Source organism: Molothrus aeneus, chromosome 3 (assembly GCF_037042795.1).
Source record: "Molothrus aeneus isolate 106 chromosome 3, BPBGC_Maene_1.0, whole genome shotgun sequence".
In the NCBI taxonomy this organism is placed as follows: domain Eukaryota; kingdom Metazoa; phylum Chordata; class Aves; order Passeriformes; family Icteridae; genus Molothrus; species Molothrus aeneus.
The window spans coordinates 112369786-112394978 of record NC_089648.1 but is presented as its reverse complement, the minus strand read 5'-3'; the positions used below and the strand labels follow the sequence as shown (position 1 = coordinate 112394978).

Here is a 25193-nt window from a genome sequence, read left to right as displayed (position 1 = left end):
CCAGGAGCCCAAAAATCCAGGATCCCCAAAAATCCAGGAGCCCCAAAATCCAGAGCTCCAAAAATCCCGGAGCCCCAAAATCCAGGAGCCCAAAATTCCAGGGCCCCAAAATTCAGAGCCTCAAAATCCAGGAGTTCCAAAATCCAGCACCCCCTAAAATCCTGGAGTTCCAAAATTGAGGAACCCCAAAATCCAGGACTCCCCAAAATCCGAGGTCCCCAAAATCCAGAGCCCCAAAATCCAGGATCCCCAAAATCCAGAGCCCCCAAAATCCAGAGCCCCAAAATCCAAGGGCCCAAAAATCCAGGAGCCCAAAAAATCCAGGAGCCCCCAAAATCCAGAGCCTCAAAATCCAGAGCCCCAAAATCCAGGAGTTCCAAAATCCAGCACCCCCTAAAATCCAGGAGCTCCAAAATCGAGGAACCCCCTAAAATCCAGGAGTTCCAAACTCGAGGAACCCCAAAATCCAGGACTCCCCAAAATCCGGGATCCCCAAAATCCAGAGCCCCAAAATCCAGGATCCCCAAAATCCAGAGCTCCAAAAATCCAGGAGCCCCAAAAATCCAGGAGCCCAAAATTCCAGGAGCCCAAAATTCAGAGCCCCAAAATTCAGAGCCCCAAAAATCCAGGATCCCAAAAATCCAGGAGCCCCAAAATCCAGGGTGCAGGATTGGACCCCAAAAATCCAGGACCCCCAAAATCCCGTATCCCCCAAAATCCCGGTGCAGGAATGGACCCCAAACTCCAGGATCCTCAAAAATCCAGGATCACCCAAAATCCAGGATCACCCAAAATCCAGGAGCCCCCAAAATCCAGGATGCAGGACCGTGCTCCTTGCAGGCAGTGACTGAATTATCTTCTGTTTGCTCAAAAAGGAAAAAAACTCCGAGGTTTCTTTCTTAAATTTGATTTAAAAAAGACAATTAGTGAGACTTTCACGATTTCACTTGAAATCTGGAGTTGTTAATTCGACAGAGGAGAAAAGGTTTTGCTGAGGCAATTCACGAGGAAAGGAAGAGAACAAAAGGAAAATTCACTTATATATTATATAAGTAACATATTACATATATTATATTGTGTTATGTTGTGTTATGTTGTATATAATATTTATAGTATATTATATATATAATATATTGTAGATTATGGGTACAGTTTGTTATATAGAGAATATTATATATATTACAGATAGTGTATTATATATAGCACTTTATATATTATATAAATAGTATATTATATATAGCCTATTATATATTATAGATATAGTTTGTTACAGATATAGTATAGTACATATTATAAAAATAATATGTTATATATAGAGTATATCGTAGATTATATATGTTATAGATAGTACATAATAGATTATATATACAGTTAATTATTTAGATAATAAATGATATATTATATATTATAATATTATATATTATATAATCTATTACAGTAGACTATATCTTATATATAGTATATTAGTATTATAATAGTATTTTAATTATGTATTATAATTAGTATATAATATACTTTATTATAGTATAATATATAGTATATATAGTATATATAGTATAGTATTATAATCTATAATATACAATATATAATATACAATATGTAATATGTAATATGTAATATGTAATATAATATATATTATATATTATATATTATATATTATATATTATATATTATATATATTGTATACTTTATACTATACATTGTATATTATGGGTATAGTGTATTACATATATATTACATATATTATATATCGTGTATTAAATATTTTATATTATACATATTATGTATTATATATTATATAGTATATATAGTAAAATATTATAATCTATAATATACAATCTATAATATGTAATCTGTAATATAATATATAATATATAACATATAACATATAACATATAACATATAACATATAATATATAATATAATATATAATATATAATATATAATATATAATATATAATGTATATTGTATATTGTATATTGTATATTATACATTGTATATTATGGATATAGTGTAATACATATATATTACATATATTATATTGTGTATTAAATATTTTACATTATACATATTATATATTATATATTATATATTATATATTATATATTATATATATAATGTATATTATATGCTGTATATTACATATATAGCATATTATGCATTATATATGTAGTATATTCCATATTCTACATCATTTATATTTTACAGTACATATTATACGGTACAGTATAGATTATTTCCAGAATCAAAAATGGGAGCAGATTTACAGGACACTATTGATGAATATCTCTTAGCATCCAGCATATGAACAGTGTGGAAAATGCACATGATCTGATTGGCTCTTGGCAAACATTCAATTGATCATTAAAATTAATAAAAATCAATTAGTATTGCATAGTAATTAAAACGAATGCTGTCCGTGTTATGTTGGAGCGTTTTGCTGTATTAATCTCTTTCAAGCAGAGTGGTGGGTACAGTTTTTAGGCTATAAAATCACATTAAAATCGGAGCTCTGTGATGTGAGATAATTTCTGTAAGGAACACAAAAATCTAACGAGATAACCAAGGAATTCCTCACTCTTGGCCACAGATGTAAAATGTAAAAATCCTTTTTTGGCCGAGTCCCAGGCACCCGGAGAGCCGGAATTCTTTGCTTTTTATTGTTTCCTGTTTTCAAGTAAATTTTAAAATAAAAAACTTCTTATTGTTTCCTATTTTAAAGTCAATTTTAAAGTAAAACACTTTTTATTGTTTCCTGTTTTCAAGTAAATTTTAAAATAAAAAACTTCTTATTGTTTCCTATTTTAAAGTAAATTTTTGAGTAAATTCTTTACTTTCTATTGTTTTATTGTTTATTTATATTGTATTGTACTTTTAATATTCTTAACATCCTAATTTTTATTACTAATTTATTACTATTTTATTACCATTTTTATTACCATTTCTATTACTATTTTATTACAATTTTGTTACTATTCTATTACCATTTTATTACCATTTTATTACCATTTTGTTACTAATTTATTACCATTTCTATTACTATTTTATTACCATTTTGTTACTATTTTATTACAATTTTTATTACTATTTTATTACTGTTTTGTTACTATTTTATTACCATTTTTATTACCATTTTGTTACTAATTTATTACCATTTCTATTACTATTTTATTACAATTTTGTTACTATTTTATTACCATTTTTATTACCATTTTGTTACTAATTTATTACCATTTCTATTACTATTTTATTACTATTTTATTACCATTTTTATTACCATTTTGTTACTATTTTATTACCATTTTATTACTATTTTATTACTGTTTTATTACTATTTTATTACCATTTTTATTACCATTTTGTTACTAATTTATTACCATTTCTATTACTATTGTATTACAATTTTGTTCCTATTTTATTACCATTTTTATTACTATTTCATTACTGTTTTGTTACTAATTTATTACGATTTTTATTACTAATTTATTACTATTTTGTTGCTATTATATCACCATTTTTATTACTATTTTATTACCATTTCTATTACTATTTTGTTACTATTCTGTTACTAATTTTTTACCATTTTTATTCCTATTTTATTACCATTTTGTTACTATTTCATTACCATTTTTATTATTTTTTCATTATTATTTTCATTACTATCAAACGTCTAAAATGTTAACACAAGTGAATGGCGTTTTCCACAGGGGGGAATTTGGGGTGGGAATTTGGGGGGGTCCGAGGATGAGGAAGGGGGGGATTCGTGCCTCAGTTTCCCCCATGGAATGAGGCAGCTCCAGGAAGGAGAAGGAATTTGGGGCAGGAATTTGGGGGAGATTCGTGCCTCAGTTTCCCTCCCTGGAATGAGGCAGCTCCAGGAAGGAGCGGGAATTTCGGGCGGGAATTTGGGGTGGGAATACGGGAGATCCCAGGATGGGAGGGGTGGGGTCGGGTCTGTGCCTCAGTTTCCCTCCCCGGAATGCTGCAGGAAAGAGCGGGAATTTGGGGGAGCGGGGTGGTCTGAGGATAGGGGGGGATTCGTGCCTCAGTTTCCCTCCCTGGAATGAGGCAGCTCCAGGAAGGAGAAGGAATTTGGGGCGATAATTTGGGGTGGGAATTTTGGGGGTCATAGGATGGGGGGTGTGTGTGAGATGTGCCTCAGTTTCCCCTGGAATGCTGCAGGAAGGAGCGGGAATTTGGGGCGGGAATTTGGGGGCGGGATCCGAGGATGAGGGGGGGGGGGGGTTGGGATTGGTGCCTCAGTTTCCCCCGGAATGTTGGAGCTCCAGGAAGGAGCGGGGATTTGGGGGGTCCCAGGATGGGCAGGGGGAGATTTTGTGCCTCAGTTTCCCCAGGAATGGCAGCTCCAGGAAGGAGCGGGGATTTGGGGGAGGGCGGGGGTCTGAGGATAGCGGGGATTTGTGCCTCAGTTTCCCCCCTGGAACGCTGCAGGAAGGAGCGGGAATCTGGGGCGGGGGGGTGAGGGCTGTGCCTCAGTTTCCCCAGGAATTCTGCAGCTCCGGGAAAGAGCGGGAAATTGGGGGCGGGGATTTGGGGGCGGGGATTTGATTTGGGGGCGGGGATTTGGCGGGGGGCGGGGAGAAATTTCGGGTGTTTCCAGAATGAGGTAGGGGGGGGCTGTGCCTCAGTTTCCCCTGGAATGCGGCAGTTCCAGGAAGGGGCGGGAATTGGGGGGGGGGGGAGTTTTGGGGGCGGGGATTTGGGGGGCGGGGATTTGGGAGCAGGAATTTGGGGGCGGGGATTTGGGGGGTCCCAGTATAGGGAGGGGGCGGGGTTGTGCCTCAGTTTCCCCCGGGCAATTCGGGGGTCCCGGGTTGGGATCCGGGGCTGTTTTGGGGGCGGGGCGAGGCTCAACCGTGGCCCCGCCCACCTCGGGGAGGAAGGGGGCGGGGCGAACCCCCCGGGCCGGGGCGGGAATTAATTAATAACTTTATTAATTAATAAATTAATTAATATTTGCAAACTCCTCCCCTCCGGGCCGGCTCGGGAATCCCCGGGGCAGTTCCGGGAATTAATTAATTAATTAATTTTAAAATTAATTGCGAAACCCTCCCCCCCCCCTCCATTCCCCCCAGGCCGGCTCGGGAATCCCCGGGGTAGTTCCGGGATTTAATTAATTAATAAATTAATTAATTGCGAAACCCTTCCCCCCCGGACCGGCTCGGGAATCCCCGGGGCAGTTCCGGGAGTTAATTAATGAATAAATTCATTAATATTTGTAAACACCCCCCCCTCCCCCCCCCCCGGGCCAGGTCGGGAATTAATTAACAAATTAATTAATTTGCGCACTTCCTCGGTGTGGGTCAGGAATTCCCGAGGCCCTTCCGGGAGTTAATTAATGAATATATTCATTAATTAATTAGCGAGGCCCCGGGCCCGCGGCCGGGCCGGGCCGGGGGCGGTGCCGGGAGTTAATTAATGAATATATTCATTAATTAATTAGCGAGGCCCCGGGCCCGCGGCCGGGCCGGGCCGGGGGCGGTGCTGGGAGTTAATTAATGAATACATTAATTAATTAGCGAGGCCCCGGGCCCGCGGCCAGGCCGGGGCGGTGCCGGGGCCGTTCCAGAAAGCTCCGGGAGCGGAACGGGAGCGGGAACGGGGCGGGACCGGGACCGGCCCGAGGATAAAGCGGCACCGGAGCGGCCCCGGCCCCGGCACCGGAGCGGGACTGCGGGTACGGGACTGCGGCAACCCCGAACCCCTGAATCCCCGAACCCCTGAATCCCCGAACCTCCGAATCCCAAATCCCCGAACCCCTGAATCCCTGAACCCCGAACCCCAAATCCCTGAACCCTGAATCCCCCAACCCCTGAATCCCAAATCCCCGAACCCCTGAATCCCTGAACCCCGAATCCCAAATCCCCGAACCCCTGAATCCCCGAACCCCTGAATCCCCGAACCCCAAATCCCCGAACCCCTGAATCCCTGAATCCCCGAACCTCCGAATCCCAAATCCCCGAACCTCCGAATCCCAAATCCCCGAACCTCCGAATCCCTGAACCCTTAAACCCCTGAATCCCAAATCCCCGAACCCCTGAATCCCTGAACCCCGAACCCCAAATCCCCGAACCCCTGAATCCCCGAACCTCCGAATCCCAAATCCCCGAACCCCTGAATCCCCGAACCCCTGAATCCCCGAACCTCCGAATCCCAAATCCCCGAACCCCTGAACCCCAAAACCCCGAACCCTCAAACCCCTGAACCCCCAAATCCCCGAACCCCCAAATCCCTGAACCCCGAATCCCTGAAAAATCTCTGAACCCCCAAATCCCCGAATCCCAAATCCCTGAACCCCGTATCCCCGAATCCCCAAATCCCCGAATCCCCCAACTCTGAACCCTCGGATCCCCGAACCCCCCAAATCCCTGACCCCTGAATCCCGAACCCCCAAACCCCCGAATCCCAAATCCCTGAATCCTGAACCCTCAAACCCCAAATCCCTGAATCCCGAATTCCTAAATCCCCAAATCTCGAACCCCCGAACCCCCAAATTCCCAAATCCCTGAATCCCTAAACTCCCCAATCCCTGAACTCGCATCCCCAAATCCCCGAACTCCCGAACCCCCAAATCCCTGAACCCTGAATCCCAAATTCCCGAAGCCCCAAATCCTCGAACTCCAAAACCCGAACCCCCAAATCCCCAAACTCCGAATTCCCGAACCCCCAAATCCCAGAACTCCCCAAATCCCCGAACCCCCAAATTTCTAAATCTCAGAACTCCCCGAATCCCAAAACCCCAAATCCTCGAACCCCCGAAACCCCAAATCTCTGAACCCCCAAATTCCAAAAGCCCCCAAACCTCTGAATCCCCAAATCTTCGAATCCCAAATCCTGAACCCCAAATCCCCCAATTTTCCCCTCTTTTTTCCCTTTCCCCCCCCCAGTTTTGGGGTCCCCCCGGGCGGTTTTTGGGGTGGGGGCGGGGATGGAGCGGGCGGAGGCTCGGCGGGAATTTCCCACAATTCCCCGCGCCGGGCAGGACCCAACGGGGATTTGGGATTTGGGGCGATGATTTGGGATTTGGGATTTCGAGGGGGGGGATTTGGGATTTGGGGTGCAGGGGGGGTTATTTGGGATTTGTGGGGTTTTTTTGGGGATGGGGAGTTATTTGGGATTTGGGGTTTATTTGGGATATGGGAGGGTTATTTAGGATTTGGGCTGCAGGGGGGTGATTTGGGATTTGGGGTACGTGGGGTTATTTTGGGATTGGGGGGGGTTTATTTAGGATTTGGGGGGATATTTTGGGATGGGGGGTAAATTAGGATTTGGGATATGCGGGATTCTTTGGGATTGGGGGCGTTATTTGGGACAGGGGGGTTATTTTGTGGGCTTTGTTTGGGATTTGGGGGGAGTTATTCGGGATTTGGGATGTATGGAGTTATTTGGGATTTGGGGGGGCCGTTTGGAATGGGGGGATTATTTGGGATGTGGGATGGGGTTTTGGGGCTGTGGCAATGGGGGTTTTTGGGGTGTCGGGGGGGTTATTTGGGATTTGAGGGGGTTATTTGGGATGTGGGATGGGGTTTTTGGGATGGGGTTTTTTTTGGGGATTTGGGGGCATTGTTTGGGATGGGGTTTTTGGGATTTCAGATATTTTTGGGGGGTTTGGGGATGGGTTTTTGGGATGTGGGATGGGTTTATTTGGGATGGGGGTTTATTTGGGACTTGGGCGGCTGTGGGATGGGGGTTTTAGGGTTTGGGAGTTTCGGGGATTTGGGGGTTCGGGGATTTGGGATTCAGGGATTTGGGATTCAGGGATTTGGGAGTTGAGGGGTTTGAGGGTTCGGGGTTTTGGGATTCAGGGGCTGTGGGATGGGGGTTTTGGGGTTTGGGGAGGTATTTGGGGGCGTTGTTTGGGATTTGGACAGTGGGTTTGGGCTGCAGGGTGTGGGTTTGGCATTTGAGGGGGATTGTTTGGGATGTGGGATGGGGTTGCTGGGGTGTCGGGGGGGGTATTTGGGGTTTTTTAGGATCTGGGGGGGCTGTTTGGGCTGTGGGCTCTGGTTTTGGGCTGTGGGACGGGTTTTGGGCTTTGGGGCTGTGTTTTGGGGCTGGGTTTTTGGGTTTTTGGGCTGTGTTTTTGGGTTTTTGGGGTTTCTGGGCTGTGTTTTGGGGTTTCTGGGCTTTTTTTGGGGGTTTTTGGTTGTGTTTTGGGTTTTTGGGGTTTCTGGGCTGTGTTTTGGGGTTTTTGGGCTGTGTTTTTGGGTTTTGGGGTGTCTGGGCTGTGTTTGGGTTTCGGGGCTGTGTTTTTGGGTTTCTGGGCTGTGTTTTGGGCTGTGTTTTTGGGGTTTCTGGGCTGTGTTTTTTTGGGTTCTGGGCTGTGTTTTTGGGTTTCTGAGCTGTGTTTTGGGCTGTGTTTCTGGGGTTTCTGAGCTGTGTTTTTTGGGTTTTTGGGCTGTGTTTTGGGCTGTGTTTTTTTGGGTTTTTAGGCTGTGTTTTTGGGTTTTTGGGCTGTGTTTTTCTGGGCTGTGTTTTTTTGGGTTTTGGGGCTGTGTTTTTGGGTTTCTGAGCTGTGTTTTTTGGGTTTCGGGGCTGTGTTTTTGGGTTTTTGGGCTGTGTTTTTTTGGGTTTCTGGGCTGTGTTTTTTTGGGTTTTGGGCTGTGTTTTTGGGTTTCGGGGCTGTGTTTTGGGCTGTGTTTTTTTGGGTTTCGGGGCTGTGTTTTGGGCTGTGTTTTTTTTTGGTTTTTGGGCTGTGTTTTGGGCTGTGTTTTTGGGCTGTGTTTTTTGGGTTTCGGGGCTGTTTTCCTGCAGTGTCACCCTGCAGGGGGGGTTGGGGACAGTGGCCCCCCCGGGCTGGGCCCGCATTGCACAAGGCTGGGGAGGGAAGGGGGGGCTGGGCCGGGCTTAGCTGGGTTTACTTGGGTTTTATTTGGGTTTTATTTGGTTTTACTTGGGTTTTATTTGGATTTTATTCGGGTTTTATTTCATTTTTATTTGGTTTTATTTGGGTTTTATTTGGGTTTTATTCGGGTTTTATTTGGGTTTTATTCGGGTTTTATTTAGGTTTTATTCGGGTTTTATTTGGGTTTTATTTGGGTTTATTCGGATTTTATTTGGGTTTTATTCGGTTTTTATTCAGGGTTTATTTAGGTTCTATTTCGGTTTTTATTCGGGTTTTTTTCGGTTTTTATTCAGGGTTTATTTGGCTTTTATTCGGGTTTTATTCAGGTTTTATTTGGGTTTACTTGGGTTTTATTTGGGTTTTATTTTGTTTTTATTTTGTTTTTATTTGGGTTTAATTGGGTTTTATTTGGGTTTATTTAGGTTCTATTTCGGTTTTTATTTAGGTTTATTTGGGTTTTATTCGGTTTTTATTCGGGTTTCATTCGGTTTTTATTCGGGTTTCATTCGGTTTTTATTTGGATTTATTTAGGTTTCGGTTTTTATTTGGATTTATTTAGGTTCTTATTTCGGTTTTTATTTGGGTTTTATTCGGTCTTATTTCGGTTTTTATTTGGGTTTATTCGGGTTTTTATTCGGGTTTTATTCGGGTTTGGTTTTTTTTTTTTTTTTTGTGTTAAATTCCGGATTCATTTGGTTGTATTTGGGTTATTTTGGGTGTGTTTGGGTTTCATTTGGGAATTGCACAATCCCGGAGGAGGCGGCGGCGGCTCCCACTGGGGGGGCGGGGGGGACGGGGGCCGCTCCTTTTTTTTGGGGGGCGGGGGGGGCCCGGGGCCGCTCCTTTTTTTTGGGGGGGGGCGGGGGTTGCGGTTTGGGCCCCGCCCGGGAAATTCCGAAATTCCGCCCGCGGTCCCCGGGCCCGGGGGGGGGGGGGGGGGGGCACGGCCGGACCCCCCCAGGGACCCCCCCGTGCCCAGGGACCCCCCCCAGAGCCCCCCTAAACCCCCCGTGCCCCCCCAAACACCCCCAATGCTCAGAGACCCCCCCCCAAAGTGCTCAGGGACCCCTCAATGCTCAGGGAGCCCCACAAGTGCGCCCCTAAACGCCCCTAAATCCCCTCTGATCCCCCAATGCTCAGGGAGCCCCACAAGTGCGCCCCTAAACCCCCCAGTGCGCCCCTAAATCCCCTCTGATCCCCCAACGCTCAGGGAACCCCACAAGTGCGCCCCTAAACGCCCCTAAATCCCCTCTGATCCCCCAATGCTCAGGGAGCCCCACAAGTGCGCCCCTAAACGCCCCTAAATCCCCTCTGATCCCCCAATGCTCAGGGAGCCCCACAAGTGCGCCCCTAAACCCCCCCAGTGCGCCCCTAAATCCCCTCTGATCCCCCAATGCTCAGGGAACCCCACAAATGCGCCCCTAAACGCCCCTAAATCCCCGCCCCCCCCCGGACCCCTAAACCCCCCCAGTGCCCCCCCCCCCCCCCTCTCCCCTCCCCTCCCCTCCCCCCCCGTTTCCCGCTCCCGGGTTTGTTTGGTTTGGGGGGGGGGCGGGGAGGGGGGGGAGGGGATGAGTCACAGTCCCGTGAGGGTGGGGGAGGGGCAGGCCCGGCCCTGACCCCCCCCGTCCCCTCTGTCCCCTCTGTCCCCCCCTGTCCCCTCTGTCCCCCCCTGTGCCCCCCCTGTCCCCCCCTGTCCCCTCCTGTCCCCAATCCATGTCCCCCCCATGTCCCTTCCTGTCCCTGTCACCCCCCTGACCCCCATTTCCCCCCCTGGCACCCCGGTCCCCATTGCTGTCCCTGTCCCCTCCCTGTCCCTGACCCTCCCATCCCCTCCTGTCCCCAATCCCTGTCCCCTCCTGTCCCCCCCGACCCCCATGTCCCTGAGCCCCCTGTCCCACCCTGTCACTCCTGTCCCCTCCTGTCCCCCCCGTCCCTTCCTGTCCCTGTCCCCCCCTGACCCCCCTGTTGCTGTCCCCCGCTCTGTCCCGCCCTGTCCCCCCATGCCCGTCTCTGTCCCCTCCCCCAGACCATGGCACTGTCCCCGTCCCCTCCTGACCCCCGCCTTGTCCCTGTCCCCAATCCCTGTCCCTGACACCCCAGCCCCTCCTGGCCCTGTCCCCCATCCCTGTCAGTGTCCCTGACCCCCCTGTCCCACCCTGTCACTCCTGTCCCCCCGTCCCCTCCTGTCCCCTGGCCCCCCTGTCCCTTTCTGTCCCTTTCTGTCCCTGTCCTCCCCCGTTGCTGTCCCCCCATCTCACCCTGTCCCCCCCAATCCTGTCCCTGTCCCCCCCTGTCCCTGTCCCCTCCTGAGCCCCCTGTCCCTTGTCCCTGACCCCCCTGTCCCCATCCTTGTCCCTGTCCCCAGACCATGGTGCTGTCATTGTCCCCTGTCCTTCTCCCTGTCCCCAGGCCATGGCACTGTCCTTGTCCCTGTTGCTGTCCCCTCACCCTGTCCCTCACCCTGTCCCTGTCCCCAGGCCATGGTGCTGTCACTGTCCCTGTCCCTGACCCCTCATCCTGTCCCCTGACCCCGTCCCTGTCCCCAGACCATGTCACTGTCAGTGTCCCCTGTCCCTGTCCCCAGGCCATGGCACTGTCGCTGTCCCTGTCCCCTGTCCCTGTCCCCTGTCCCTGTCCCCAGGCCATGGCGCTGTCACTGTCCCTGTCCCCTGTCCCTGTCCCCAGGCCATGGCGCTGTCACTGTCCCTGTCCCCTGTCCCTGTCCCCAGGCCATGGCGCTGTCGCTGTCCCTCTGCCTGACTCTGTCCCTGTCCCTCTTGTCCCCAGGCCACGGCACTGTCCCTGTCCCCTGACCCTGTCCCTGTCCCCAGGCCATGGCGCTGTCACTGTCCCCTCACCCTTGTCCCTCTTGCTGTCCCCAGGCCCTGTCCCTGTCCCCTGTCCCCTCACCCTGTCCCTGTCTCTGTCCCCAGGCCATGGCACTGTCCCTGTCCCCTCACACTGTCCCCTGTCCCCTGTCCCTGTCCCCACTCCCTGTCCCCTCACCCTGTCCCTGTCCCCAGGCCATGGCACTGTTCCTGTCCCCTCACCCTGTCCCCTCACCCTGTCCCTGTCGCTGTCCCCTCACCCTGTTGCTGTCCCCAGGCCATGGCACTGTTCCTGTCCCTGTCCCTGTCCCCTCACCCTGTCCTTGTCGCTGTCCCCAGGCCATGGCGCTGTCCCTGTCGCTGTCCCCTCACCCTGTCCCTGTCGCTGTCCCCTCACCCTGTCGCTGTCCCCTCACCCTGTCCCTGTCGCTGTCCCCAGGCCATGGCGCTGTCCCTGTCCCCTCACCCTGTTGCTGTCCCCTCACCCTGTCGCTGTCCCCTCACCCTGTCGCTGTCGCTGTCCCCTCACCCTGTCCCTGTCCCTGTCCCCTCACCCTGTCCCTGTCCCTGTCCCCAGGCCATGGCGCTGTCGCTGTCGCTGTCGCTGCTGGCGCTCCTGGCCCTGGGGGGGGCACGGGCACTGCTGCCCCCCGGGGAGCTCCGAGGTGAGGAGGGGAAATTTGGGGGTTTGGGGCTAAATTTGGGGGGGTTTGGGGTTAAATTTGGGGCGTTTGGGGTTAAATTTGGGGGGGTTTGGGGTTAAATTTGGGAGGTTTGAGGTTAAATTTGGGGCGTTTGGGGTTAAATTTGGGGGGGGTTGGGGTTAAATTTGGGGGGTTTGGGGTTAAATTTGGGGTTAAATTTAGGGGGGTTGGGGTTAAATTTGGGGGGTTTGGGTTAAATTTGGGGGGTTACATTTGGGGGGTTTGGGGTTAAATTTGGGGGGGTTTGGGGTTAAATATGGGGGGGGTTTGGGGTTAAATTTGGGGGGGTTTGGGGTTAAATATGGGGGGTTTGGGGAGGGGGAGTCATGGCATCTCATTTTGGTGCATTAGGGACAGTGGTGGGGGTCACGGGTTTTAATTTTGGGGGGGTTGGGGTCACAGGGTCTCATTTGGGGGGGGTCGCATGCTGGGGGGGGTCACGGGTTTTAATTTTGGGGGGGGTTGGGGAGGGGGGGTAATTTTTCCCCAATTTTCCCCATCTTTTCTCTGTATTTCCCCCATATTTTCCCCACTTTTCCCCCCAATTTTCCATCACTTTTCCCCCCAATTTTCCCTCACTTTTCCCCCCAATTTTCCCTCACTTTTCCCCCCAATTTTCCCCCATCTTTTGCCCGCTCTTCCCCAATTTTCCCCACTTTCCCCCCCATTCTCCCCCCATTTCCCCTCACTTTTCCCACGAATTTTCCCCATTTTCTCCCCAATTTTCCCCCACTTTTCCCCCAATTTCCCCATCTTTTCTCTGTGTTTCCCCCTTCTTTTCACCCTTCTTTTCCCATTCTTTTCCTCAATTTCCCCTGGATATTTCCTCCACTTTTCCATCCACTTTTCCCCCAAATTTCCCCATCTTTTCTCTGTGTTTCTCCCTTCTTTTCCCCCTTCTTTTCCCCCACTTTCCCCCCATTTTTCCCCCTTCTTTCCCCCCACTTTCCCCTGGATATTTCCCCCACTTTCCCCCCACTTTCCCCCCACTTTCCCCCCAATTTTCCCCATCTTTTCTCTGTGTTTCCCCCTTCTTTTCCCCCTTCTTTTCCCCCTTCTTTTCCCCCACTTTCCCCCCATTTTTCCCCAATTTTCCCCCCCATTTCCCCGCCACTTTCCCCCCTCTTTCCCTCGGATATTTCCTCCACTTTTCCATCCACTTTTCCCCCCAATTTTTCCCCAGTTTCCCCCGGATATTTCCCCCAATTTTCCTCCACCTTTCCCCCCGCTTTTTCCCCACTTTTCCCCAATTTTTCCCCAATATTCTCCCGCCCCTGCAGAGCTGTCTGCGGCCGGCAGCCGCGTGGTGGACGTGGAGGTGGAGCGGGCGCTGCAGGGCGTGCGCAGGATGCAGGAGCTGCTGCAGCGCAGCGGCCGCGGGCACCAGGAGCTGCTGCGCTCCCTGCAGCAGGCCCAGCGCGGGAAGGAGGTGTGGGAGCGGGAATGGGATTGGGATTTGGGATTGGGATTGGGATCGGGATCGGGATCGGGATTGGGATCAGGAACGAGAACGGGAGTGGAGCACAGCGGCCGCGGGCACCAGGAGCTGCTGCGCTCTCTGCAGCAGGCGCAGCGCGGGAAGGAGGTGTGGGAGCGGGAATGGGATTGGGATTTGGGATTGGGATTGGGATCGGGATCGGGATCGGGATTGGGATCAGGAACGAGAACGGGAGTGGAGCACAGCGGCCGCGGGCACCAGGAGCTGCTGCGCTCCCTGCAGCAGGCGCAGCGCGGGAAGGAGGTGTGGGATTGGGATTGGGATTGGGATTTGGGATCCGGATTGGGATTTGGGATTTGGGATTGGGATTGGGATTTGGGAATGGGATGGAATCAGGAACGGGAACGGGAGTGGAGCACAGCGGCCATGGGCACCAGGAGCTGCTGCGCTCCCTGCAGCAGGCGCAGCGCGGGAAGGAGGTGTGGGATTGGGATTGGGATTGGGATTGGGATCGGGATTGGGATCAGGAACGGGAATGGGAGTGGAGCACAGCGGCCGTGGGCACCAGGAGCTGCTGCGCTCCCTGCAGCAGGCCCAGCGCGGGAAGGAGGTGTGGGAGCGGGATTGGGATTGGGATTTGGGATCCGGATTGGGATTTGGGATTTGGGATTGGGATTGGGATTTGGGAATGGGATGGAATCAGGAACGGGAACGGGAGTGGAGCACAGCGGCCATGGGCACCAGGAGCTGCTGCGCTCCCTGCAGCAGGCGCAGCGCGGGAAGGAGGTGTGGGAGCGGGATTGGGATTGGGATTTGGGATCCGGATTGGGATTTGGGATTTGGGATTGGGATTGGGATTTGGGAATGGGATGGAATCAGGAACGGGAACGGGAGTGGAGCACAGCGGCCATGGGCACCAGGAGCTGCTGCGCTCCCTGCAGCAGGCGCAGCGCGGGAAGGAGGTGTGGGATTGGGATTGGGATTGGGATTGGGATCGGGATTGGGATCAGGAACGGGAATGGGAGTGGAGCACAGCGGCCGTGGGCACCAGGAGCTGCTGCGCTCCCTGCAGCAGGCCCAGCGCGGGAAGGAGGTGTGGGAGCGGGATTGGGATTGGGATTTGGGATCCGGATTGGGATTTGGGATTTGGGATTGGGATTGGGATTTGGGAATGGGATGGAATCAGGAACGGGAACGGGAGTGGAGCACAGCGGCCATGGGCACCAGGAGCTGCTGCGCTCCCTGCAGCAGGCGCAGCGCGGGAAGGAGGTGTGGGAGCGGGATTGGGATTGGGATTTGGGATCCGGATTGGGATTTGGGATGGGGATCGGGATCGGGATTGGGATCAAGAACGGGAGTGGAGCGCAGCGGCCGCGGGCACCAGGAGCTGCTGCGCTCCCTGCAGCAGGCCCAGTGCGGGAAGGAGGTGTGGGAATGGGAATGGGAATGGGGATCCAGATTGGGATTTGGGATGGGATTGGGAATGGGATTTGGGAGCTGCTGCGCTCCCTGCAGCAGGCGCAGGGCGGCAAGGAGGTGTGGGAATGGGATTTGGAATGGGATTTGGGATCAGGATTGGGATTGGGATTTGGGATTGGGATTTGGGATTGGGATTTGGGAATGGGATGGAATCAGGAACGGGAATGGGAGTGGAGCGCAGCGGCCGCGGGCACCAGGAGCTGCTGTGCTCCCTGCAGCAGGCGCAGCGCGGGAAGGAGGTGTGGGAGCGGGATTGGGATTGGGATTTGGGATCGGGGACAGAAATGGGGTTGGGATTGGGAATGGGATTTGGGAATGGGATTGGGATCAGGAATGGGAATGGGACTGGGAATGGGAAGGGGATGGGAACAGGAACAGGAATGGAATGGGGATGGAATCAGAATGGTCCAGGAATGGGAAAGGGATGGGGATGGGAATGGCAACAGGACAGGAATGGGATCGGTATGGGAAAGGGATGGGAATGGGATTGGGCTGGGAATGGGAAAGGGATGGGAATGGGCTGGGGATGGACTGGGAACGGGATGGTCTGGGAATGGGGAATGCCATCCCAGGAATGGGGGATGCTGTCCTGGGAATGGTGTGTCCTGGGTCCTGGAATGTCCCGAGAATCTGGGAATGCTGTGTCAGGGGTTGGGTGTCCTGGGAATGGGGATTGCTGTGTCAGGGGTCAATGTGTCCTGGAACAGGGAATGCCGTCCCAGGAACAGGGAATGCTGTGTCAGGGGTTGGGTGTCCTGGGAACAGGGAATGCTGTGTCAGGGATCGGAGTGTTCCGGGAACAGGGAATGCTGTGTCAGGGGTTGGGGTGTTCCGGGAACAGGGAATGCTGTGTCAGGGATTGGGTGTCCTGGGAATTGGGAATGCTGTGTCAGGGGTTGGGATGTCCCAGGAACAGGGAATGCTGTGTCAGGGATCGGAGTGTTCTGGGAACAGGGAATGCTGTGTCAGGGGTTGGGTGTCCTGGGAACAGGGATTGTTATCCCGGGGGTTGCTGTGTCCCGGGAACAGGGGATGCCCTGCAGGAGTTGGGGTGTCCTGGGAATCTGGGAATGCCATGCTGGGGTTCAGCTGCTCCCAGGGCTCTGGGAATGCTGTGCTTGGGATCAGGGTGTCCTGGGAACCTGGGAGTGCTGTGCTGGGGACTGGTGTATCCCAGCACTCTGGGAATGCTTGGGAATTGTGTGTCCTGGAACTCTGGGAATGCCATGTGGGAGTTGGGGTGTCCCGGGGCTCTGGGAATGCCCGTGCTGGATATTGGGGTGTCCTGGAACTCTGGGAATGCCGTGCTGGAGTTTGGGGCATCCTGGGAATCTGGGAATGCCAGGATTGGGATTGCTGTGTCCCAGGGCTCTGGGCATGCTGTGTGGGAGTTGGGGTGTCCTGGGAATCTGGGAATGCCGGGATCGGGGTGTCCCAGGACTCTGGAAATGCCGTGCTGGGGATCAGGCTGTCCTGGGAATCTGGGAATGCTGTGCCAGGGACTGGGGTGTCCTGGGAATCTGGGAATACTGGGATTGGAGTGTCCCAGCACTCTGGGAATGCTGTGCTGGGGATCAGGCTGTCCTGGGAATCTGGGAATTCTGTGCCAGGGATTGGGGTGTCCTGGAACTCTGGGAATGCTGGGATTGGGGTGTCCCGGGACTCTGGGAATGCCGTGCCAGGGATTGGGGTGTCCCGGGAATCTGGGAATGCCAGGATTGGGATTGCTGTGTCCCAGGGCTCTGGGCATGCTGTGTGGGAGTTGGGGTATCCCGGGAATCTGGGAATGCCGTGCCAAGGATTGGGGTGTCCTGGAACTCTGGGAATGCTGGGATTGGGGTGTCCTGGGAATCTGGGAATGCCGTGCCGGGGATCAGGGTGTCCCAGGAATCTGGGAATTCTGTGCCAGGGATTGGGGTGTCCCGGGACTCTGGGAATGCCAGGATTGGGGTGTCCCGGGACTCTGGGAATGCCGTGCCGGGGACTGGGGTGTCCTGGAACTCTGGGAATGCCATGCTGGGACCTGGCCGTCCCCGGTGGCCCGGGCGCGCGGCTCTGAGGGCGGCATTCCCGGCAGGAAGCGGTGCAGCTGGCGCGGCAGAAGGAGCAGGAGCTGTCGGCGCGGGGCGAGCGCTGCAACGCCTCGGTGCAGGCGCTGTGGGAGAGCTGCAAGCCCTGCCTGCGGCAGCGCTGCCTCCGCTTCTACTCTCGCACCTGCCGCAGCGGCGCCGGGCTCGTGGGCCGACAGGTGAGCCGCCGCGGCAGCGGGGAAAATGACTGGGAAACGGCGCGGAAATACCGGGGAAACAATGAGGAAACACCGGGAAACAATGGGGAAGCAGCGGGGAAGCAGTGGGGAAACACCAGGGAAAAAATGGGGAAACAACAGGGAAATAACGAGGAAACAGCGGGGAAACAACAGGGAAATAATGAGGAAACAACGGGGAAACAACAGGGAACTAATGAGGAAACAGTGGGGAAACACCAGGGAAAAAATGGAGAAACAACAGGGAAATAACGAGGAAACAGCGGGGAAACACCAGGGAAAAAAATGGGGAAACAGCAGGGAAACAAACAATGGGGAAACACAGGGAAACAATGAGGAAATGCTGAGAAACAATGAGGAAACACTGGGGAAACACCGGGGGAAAAGAGGGAAGCAAGGGGAAAAAATGGGGAAGTACCAGGAATGTAGAAGGGGACAGCAGGGAACCAATGCCGAAACAGCATGGAAGCAATGGGGAAACAATAGGGAAATAGCAGGGAAATAATGGGGGAGCACCAGGGAAATACCATGAAGATACCAGGGAAACAGTGGGGAAAGAACCAGGAAACAACAGGGAAACACCAGGAAAACATTGGGGAAACATTGGGAAACAATGGGGAAACAGTGGAGAGATACTGGGAAAATACCAGGGAAACAATGGGGAAAAGGGAGGGAAACAGTGGGGAAACAGCAGGGAAAAACCAGGAAATAATGGGGAAACACCAAGGAAATAGCAGGGAAACAATGGGGAAACAACGGGGAAACAACAGGAGATGCTGGGGAAATACTGGAAAAACAACAGGGAAACAACGGGAAGCAATGGGGAAACAACAGGGAAACACCAGAAAACAATGGGGAAACAATGGAGAAACAGGGCGGAAACACTGGGGAAAGAAACACCGGTGGAAAAATGGGGAAACAGCGGGGAAGCAACAGGGAAGTAATGGGAAAATACCAGGGAAATAAGGAAATGTAGGGGAAACAATGGGGAAACAGTAGAGAAACACTGGGGGAAACAATGGGAAAAAAATGGGAAACAACAGAGAAACAGTGGGGAAACACCAGGGAAACATGGAGAAAACAATGGGGAAAAAATGGGAAACACTGGGGAAATACCAGGAAAACAAAGGGTAAACAATGGGGAAACACCAGGGAAATAATGGGGAAATACCAGGCAAACACTGGGGAAATCCTGGGGAAGTACCAGGAAAACGTCAGGGAAACTACGGGAAAACGGGGGGATTGGGGATGATCCCCTTCCCATTCCCATTAGCCAGAGTGTCAGCGGCTGAGAGACACAGGAATACCAGGAAAAGGCGATTTGGGGTGATCCCATTCCCACATTTGGGGTGATCCCATTCCCGTTAGTGACCCCACACAGGTCAGGGGCACCGGGATACAGGAAAAGGGGATTGAGCGTGATCCCATTCCCGTTAGTGACCCCACACAGGTCAGGGGCACCGGGATACAGGAAAAGGGGATTGAGCGTGATCCCATTCCCATTCCCGTTAGTGACTCCAGGCAGGGGAGGGGCACCGGGATACGGGAAAAGGGGGAACTCAGCCTCACCCGACTCCCGTTCCCATTAACTGGAAAACTGCCGGGGAGGGACCCCACATCACACGGGAATACCGGGAAGGGCCTTGGTCTCATCCCATTCCCAGGGCTTGGGCTGCTGAGGGATCCCACAAGGATACTGGGAATGGGGGACTCTGTCCTGATCCCATTCCCAGAGGGTTTCCAGGTGTGGGATCCTGGGAATGGCCGGGTTTTGATCCCATTCCCAGAGTGTGGGATCCCACATGGCACAGGGATCCCAGGAAAGGGGGATTTTCCCCTGACCCCATTCCCAGAGGGTCTCCAGGTGCGGGATCCCACATGGCACAGGGATCCCGGGAATGGCTGGGTTTTGATCCCATTCCCAGAGGGTCTCCATATGCAGGATCCCACATCACACAGGGATCCCAGGAATGGGGGATTCTGCCCTGATCCCACTCCCAGAGAGTCTCAAAGTGCAGGATCCCACATGGCCCAGGGATCCTGGGTTTTGTTCCATTCCCAGAGGGTCTCCGGTTTGGGATCTTGGGAATGGCTGGGTTTTGATCCCATTCCCTGAGGGTCTCCAGGTGCAGGATCCCACATCACACAGGAAAGTGGGATTTTTCCCTGATCCCATTCCCAGAGGGTCTCCAGGTGGGGGATCCCACATGGCACAGGGATCCCGGGAATGGCTGGGTTTTGATCCCATTCCCAGAGGATCTCCGGCTGAGGGATCCTGGGAACGGCCAGGTTTTGATCCCCTTCCCAGAGGGTCTCAGGTGGGGGATCCCACATGGCACGGGGATCCTGGATTCTGGCCCCATTCCCAGAGGGTCTCCAGGTGTGGGATTCTGGGAACAGCTGGGGTTTGACCCCATTCCCAGAGGGTCTCCAGCTGTGGGATCCCACATTGCCCAGGGATCCCAGGTTTTGATCCCATTTCCAGAGGGTCTCCGTGTGTGGGATCCTAGGAATGACCAACCTTTGATCCCATTCCCAGAGGGTCTCCAGGTGAGGGATCCCACATCACACAGGGATCCTGGGTTTAGTTCCCATTCCCAGAGGGTCTCAGGTGCAGGATCCCACATTGCCCAGGGATCCCAGGTTCTGACCCCATTCCCAGAGGGTCTCCAGCTGTGGGATCCCACATGGCCCGGGGATCCTGGGTTTAGTTCCCATTCCCAGAGGGTCTCAGGTGCGGGATTCCACATGTCACGGGGATCCTGGGAATGGCAGGGTTTTGTTCCCATTCCCAGAGGGTCTCCAGCTGTGGGATCCCACATGGCCCGGGGATCCTGGGTTTTGTTCCCATTCCCAGAGGGTCTCCAGGTGCAGGATCCCACATGGCCCGGGGATCCCAGGTTCTGACCCCATTCCCATTCCCATTCCCAGCTGGAGGAATTCCTGAACCACTCGTCTCCCATCTCCATCTGGGTGGACGGCGAGCGCCTGGACTCGCTGCTGGAGCGCGACGAGCGCCAGGAGCGGCAGCTGCAGGACCTGGAGGAGCGCTTCGGCCTCATGGAGGACGGCGTCCAGGACATCTTCCTCGACAGCTCCCGGGTCCAGGGCCGCCTCCACCCCTTCTTCCAGGTGCCCTTCGGCGGCTTCCGCGAGGCGCTGGGGCCGCCGGTGCAGCGGCTGCGCCTCCCGCGCCGCTCCCGGCGCTTCTCCGGGGACTTCTTCCCGTTCTTCCCGCACCGCCACGGCGGCTTCCAGCAGCTCTTCCAGCCGCTCTTCCAGATGACCCAGCGCATGCTGGAGGACGCCCAGGGCAGCTGGGAGAATCCCACCGGAGAGTTCGGGACAGGTGGGAATGGAGGGGAGCGGGACGGCGGGTGGGGGATCCACCGAATTCCGGTGGGGTTTGGGGAAAAGAGTCGCGGGGAAATCATCTGGAGTTCCGAGGATTCTGAGAAAGGACGCCCAGAAAACCCTTCCCGGGTTTAGAGGATTTGGGGGATTCTGAGAAAAGATTCCCAGAAAATCCTTTGGAACGTTGGAGGATTCTGAGAAAAGATTCCCAGAAAATCCTTGGTAACTTTGGAGGATTTGGAGGATTTCTGGGAAGAGATTCGCAGAAAATCCTTGGCAACGTTGGAGGATTCTGGGAAAAGATTCACAGAAAATCCTTTGCCACCTTGGAGGATTCTGGGAAAAGATTCGCAGAAAATCCTTTGCAATCTTGGAGGATTCTGAGGTTTCTGAGAAGATTCCCAGAAAATCCTTGGCAACTTTGGAGGATTTGGGGGATTCTGAGAAAAGATTCCCAGAAAATCCTTAGCAACGTTGGAGGATTCTGGGAAAAGATTCCCAGAAAATCCTTGGCAATGTTGGAGGATTCCCTAAAGGGAGTTCCCGTGGAAACCTGGGAATCAGGAGCTTCGCTGGTGGTGGGCTGGGATTTTTGGGTGTTGTCCCACCTCAATCCCAGCTGCCATCATGGGAATGGGGTTTTTTTTTTTGGAATTTTGCAGGTGTTTGGGTTTTTTGGGAATGCTGCTGATGGGTTTTTGTGGGGGGAAGAATGTTGCAGGTGTTTGGATTTTTTGGGAATATTGCAGGCTGGTTTTTTTAAGGAATGTTGGAGGTATTTGGGTTTTTTGGGAATATGCAGGTATTTTTTAATGGGAATATTGCAGGTGGTTTTTACAGGGAATATTGCAGGTGTTAGGTTGTTTTTGGGATTGTGCTGATGATTTTTTGGTGTTTGTTTTTTTTTGGGATTACAGCCGATGTTTTTTCGGTGTTTGTTTTTTTTTTTTGGGATTACAGCCGATGTTTTTTCGGTGTTTGTTTTTTTTGGGATTACAGCTCATGTCTTTTTGGTGTTTGTTTTTTTTGGGAATGTCGCAACCGGTGCCATCACCGTCTGCCAACGCAGCCCTGGGGACGGGAGGGGCCCAAATTCCAAGGAAAAATCCCTTTTCTGGCACCTGGGGGGGACCTCCCGGGGCTGGGGGGGGGATTTGGGGAGCTGAGGCCGGCCCGGAATTCCCGCAGAATCCCGGAATTTCAGCAATGACCGGATGGTTTGCCGGGAGATCCGGCGGAACTCGGCCGGCTGCCTGCGGATGAAGGATGAGTGCGAGCAGTGCCGGGAGATCCTGGCCTTGGGTGAGCCGGGAACGGGAACGGGAATGGAAAAGGAGATGGAAAAATGGGGGTGGGGATGGGAATGGGGGAATGGGAACGGGGATGGGAATGGGAACAGGGAATGGGGACAAGGATGGGAGTGGGGATGGGAATGGGGGAATGGGAATGGGAATGGGGGAATGGGAACAGGAATGGGGGAATGGGAATGAGGAATAGGGGAATGGGAATGAGGAATGGGGACAAGGATGGGAGTGGGGATGGGAATGGGGAAGGGAACAGAGATGGGAATGGGGAACAGGGATAGGGATGGGAATGGGAATGGCAATGGGGAACAGGGACAGGAATGGGAATGGAGACGGGAACGGGACAGGAACAAGGATGGGAACGAGCATGGGGATGGGAATGGGATGAGAATGGGGATGGAACAGGGATGGGAATGGGGAACAGGGACAGGAATGGTGATGGGAATGGGAACGGGGATGGGGATGGGAATGGAATGAGAATGGGGATGGAACAGGGATGGGAATGGGGAACAGGGACAGGAATGGGAATGGGGACAGGAATGGGGATGGGGATGGGAATGGAATGAGAATGGGGATGGAACAGGGATGGGAATGGGGATACGGACAGGAATGGGAATGGGGACAGGAATGGGGACGGGAAAGGAGATGGAAAACTGGGAGTGGGAATGGGAATGGGATGGGAAAGGGAATGGAAATGGGGATGGAACAGGAACAGGGATGTGGATGGGAACAGGGATGGGAGGCGCAATTCAGGCTTTGGGGTGCACAGGGTGGGGGGGGGGGTTGGAGTGCATTTTGGGGTGGGGGGACATGGGATGGGGATAGGATGGGGCGGGATGAACCCCGCAGGGCCGTGCTGACCCCATCCCGCCCCGTCCCAGACTGCGGGCAGGAGGATCCCTCCCAGCAGGAGCTGCGGGAGCAGCTGGAGGACGCCGTGCGCGTGGCCGAGCGCTTCACGCGCCGCTACGATTCCCTGCTCCGGGAATTCCAGGAGGAAATGTTCAACACCTCCGGCCTGCTGGACCAGCTGAACCGCCAGTTCGGCTGGGTGTCCCGCCTGGCCAACCACTCCATGGGCTCCGACGGCTTCCTGCAGGTCACCACGGTGAGGCCGGCTGGGATGGGGCCGGGATGGGGCCGGGATGGGAGCGGGGCCAGGGGCGGGAAGGCGGAAAGTGGGACAGGGCCACAAAGGGCTCTTTGTGCTCCGGCCGGGAATCTCTTGGCAGAGCCGGATGCCGGGATGGGAGCCAAGGTCAGGGGCCTGCCTGGGGCTCTCCCGCGGCGGCTCCGACCTCAGAAATTCAGAATTTCCCATGGGATGACCCCGGTGTCCATTCCAGGTGCTGTCCAAGGCTCCGAACCCCGAGGATCCCTCGGTGCCCCCGGACACGCAGGTGACGGTGCAGCTCTTCGACTCGGAGCCGCTGGCGCTGACCGTGCCCGGGGACATCCCCTGGGACGACCCCCGGTTCATGGAGAACGTGGCCCAGCAGGCGCTGCAGCACTTCAAGGAAAACGCCGTGTGAGTCCTGTGGGACCTTCCCAAACCCCCCCTGAGGGATAACAGAGGGCTCATCCCGAATTTTCCCTCATTTCCAGAGAGTAGCCGGGCAATGCCGCCGCTGCCGCCCCTCCGGATCCCCCTTCCCGGGGGGAATTCTCAGCATCGCTGCCACCTCTCCCCTCCTGACCCTTCCTGCTGCCAGGACCCTGCTGGGCCCCAAACAGAAAATAAAGGTAGAGTTGAACACCCTGGAACTGCCTACGGAGTTTTTGGGATCATCCTGTGGGAAAAAGAAGGAAAACAAGCATCGGAATTTTCCATAATTTCGTCATTGCGGAATTGTGGAGTTGAGGAATCAGGATCCGGTCCCGGATCTGATCCAGCAGGAGCTGCCGAGGATTGTGGACCTATCCCCATCCTGTGGGACACAAATCCCAGTGCCAGGGCCTGTCCAAGTGCCATAGACACAGATCCCAGTGCCAGGACCTGTCCCCATCCCAGTGCCATGGACACAAATCCCAGTGCCAGGGCCTGTCCCAATCCCATGGACACGGATCCCAGTGCCAGGGCCTGTCCCCATCCCAGTGCCATGGACACAAATCCCAGTGCCAGGGCCTGTCCCAGTGCCATGGACACAGATCCCAGTGCCAGGGCCTGTCCCAATCCCATGGACATGGATCCCAGTGCCAGGGCTGTCCCCATCCCAGTGCCATGGACACGGATCCCAGTGCCAGGGCCTGTCCCAATCCCATGGACAGGGATTCCAGTGCCAGGGCCTGTCCCCCTGCCATGGACACAGATCCCAGTGCCAGGGCCTGTCCCCATCATGTGGGACACAAATCCCAGTGCCAGGGCCTGTCCCGGTGCCATGGACACGGATCCCAGTGCCAGGGCCTGTCCAAGTACCATGGACACAGATCCCAGTGCCAGGGCCTGTCCCCATCCTGTGGGACAAAAATCCCAGTGCCAGGGCCTGTCTCAGTTCATGGATCCCAGTGCCAGGGTCTGTCCCCATCCCAGTGCCAGGGTCTGTCCCCATCACAGTGCCATGGACACAAATCCCAGTGCCAGGGCCTGTCCCAGTGCCACGGACATGGATCCCAATGCCAGGGCCTGTCCCAGTTCATGGATCCCAGTGCCATGGACACAGATCCCAGTGCCAGGGCCTGTCCCAGTGCCATGGACACAAATGCCAGTGCCAGGGCCTGTCCCCATCCCATGGACACGGATCCCAGTGCCAGGGCCTGTCCGCATCCCAGTGCCATGGACACAAATCCCAGTGCCAGGGCCTGTCCCAGTGCCACGGACACAGATCCCAGTGCCAGGGCCTGTCCCCATCCTGTGGGACACAAATCCCAGTGCCAGGGCCTGTCCCCATCCCAGTGCCATGGACACGGATCCCAGTGCCAGGGCCTGTCCCAGTTCATGGATCCCAGTGCC

At 53.3% G+C, this 25193-nt stretch overlaps 1 protein-coding gene across 4 annotated transcripts; it reads left to right on the top strand.

Moving 5' to 3' along the window:
• Positions 1 to 5544: 5544 nt before the first annotated feature.
• Positions 5545 to 24007, top strand: CLU (clusterin). Of its 4 annotated transcripts, none has more exons than XM_066547663.1 (9): positions 5545 to 5699; positions 12276 to 12363; positions 13683 to 13831; positions 17397 to 17567; positions 20517 to 20934; positions 22128 to 22241; positions 23125 to 23351; positions 23590 to 23771; positions 23849 to 24007. In XM_066547663.1, exons 2-9 carry the CDS (start codon positions 12279 to 12281, stop codon positions 23853 to 23855), a joined length of 1353 nt encoding a protein of 450 aa, XP_066403760.1. In that variant the 5' UTR covers positions 5545 to 5699; positions 12276 to 12278; the 3' UTR covers positions 23856 to 24007. The 4 variants fall into 4 exon arrangements, with proteins under 4 accessions (XP_066403760.1, XP_066403756.1, XP_066403759.1 ...); XM_066547659.1 differs by lacking the exon at positions 5545 to 5699 and adding an exon at positions 5709 to 5713; XM_066547662.1 differs by lacking the exons at positions 5545 to 5699; positions 12276 to 12363; positions 13683 to 13831 and adding an exon at positions 14844 to 14933.
• Positions 24008 to 25193: the final 1186 nt, after the last annotated feature.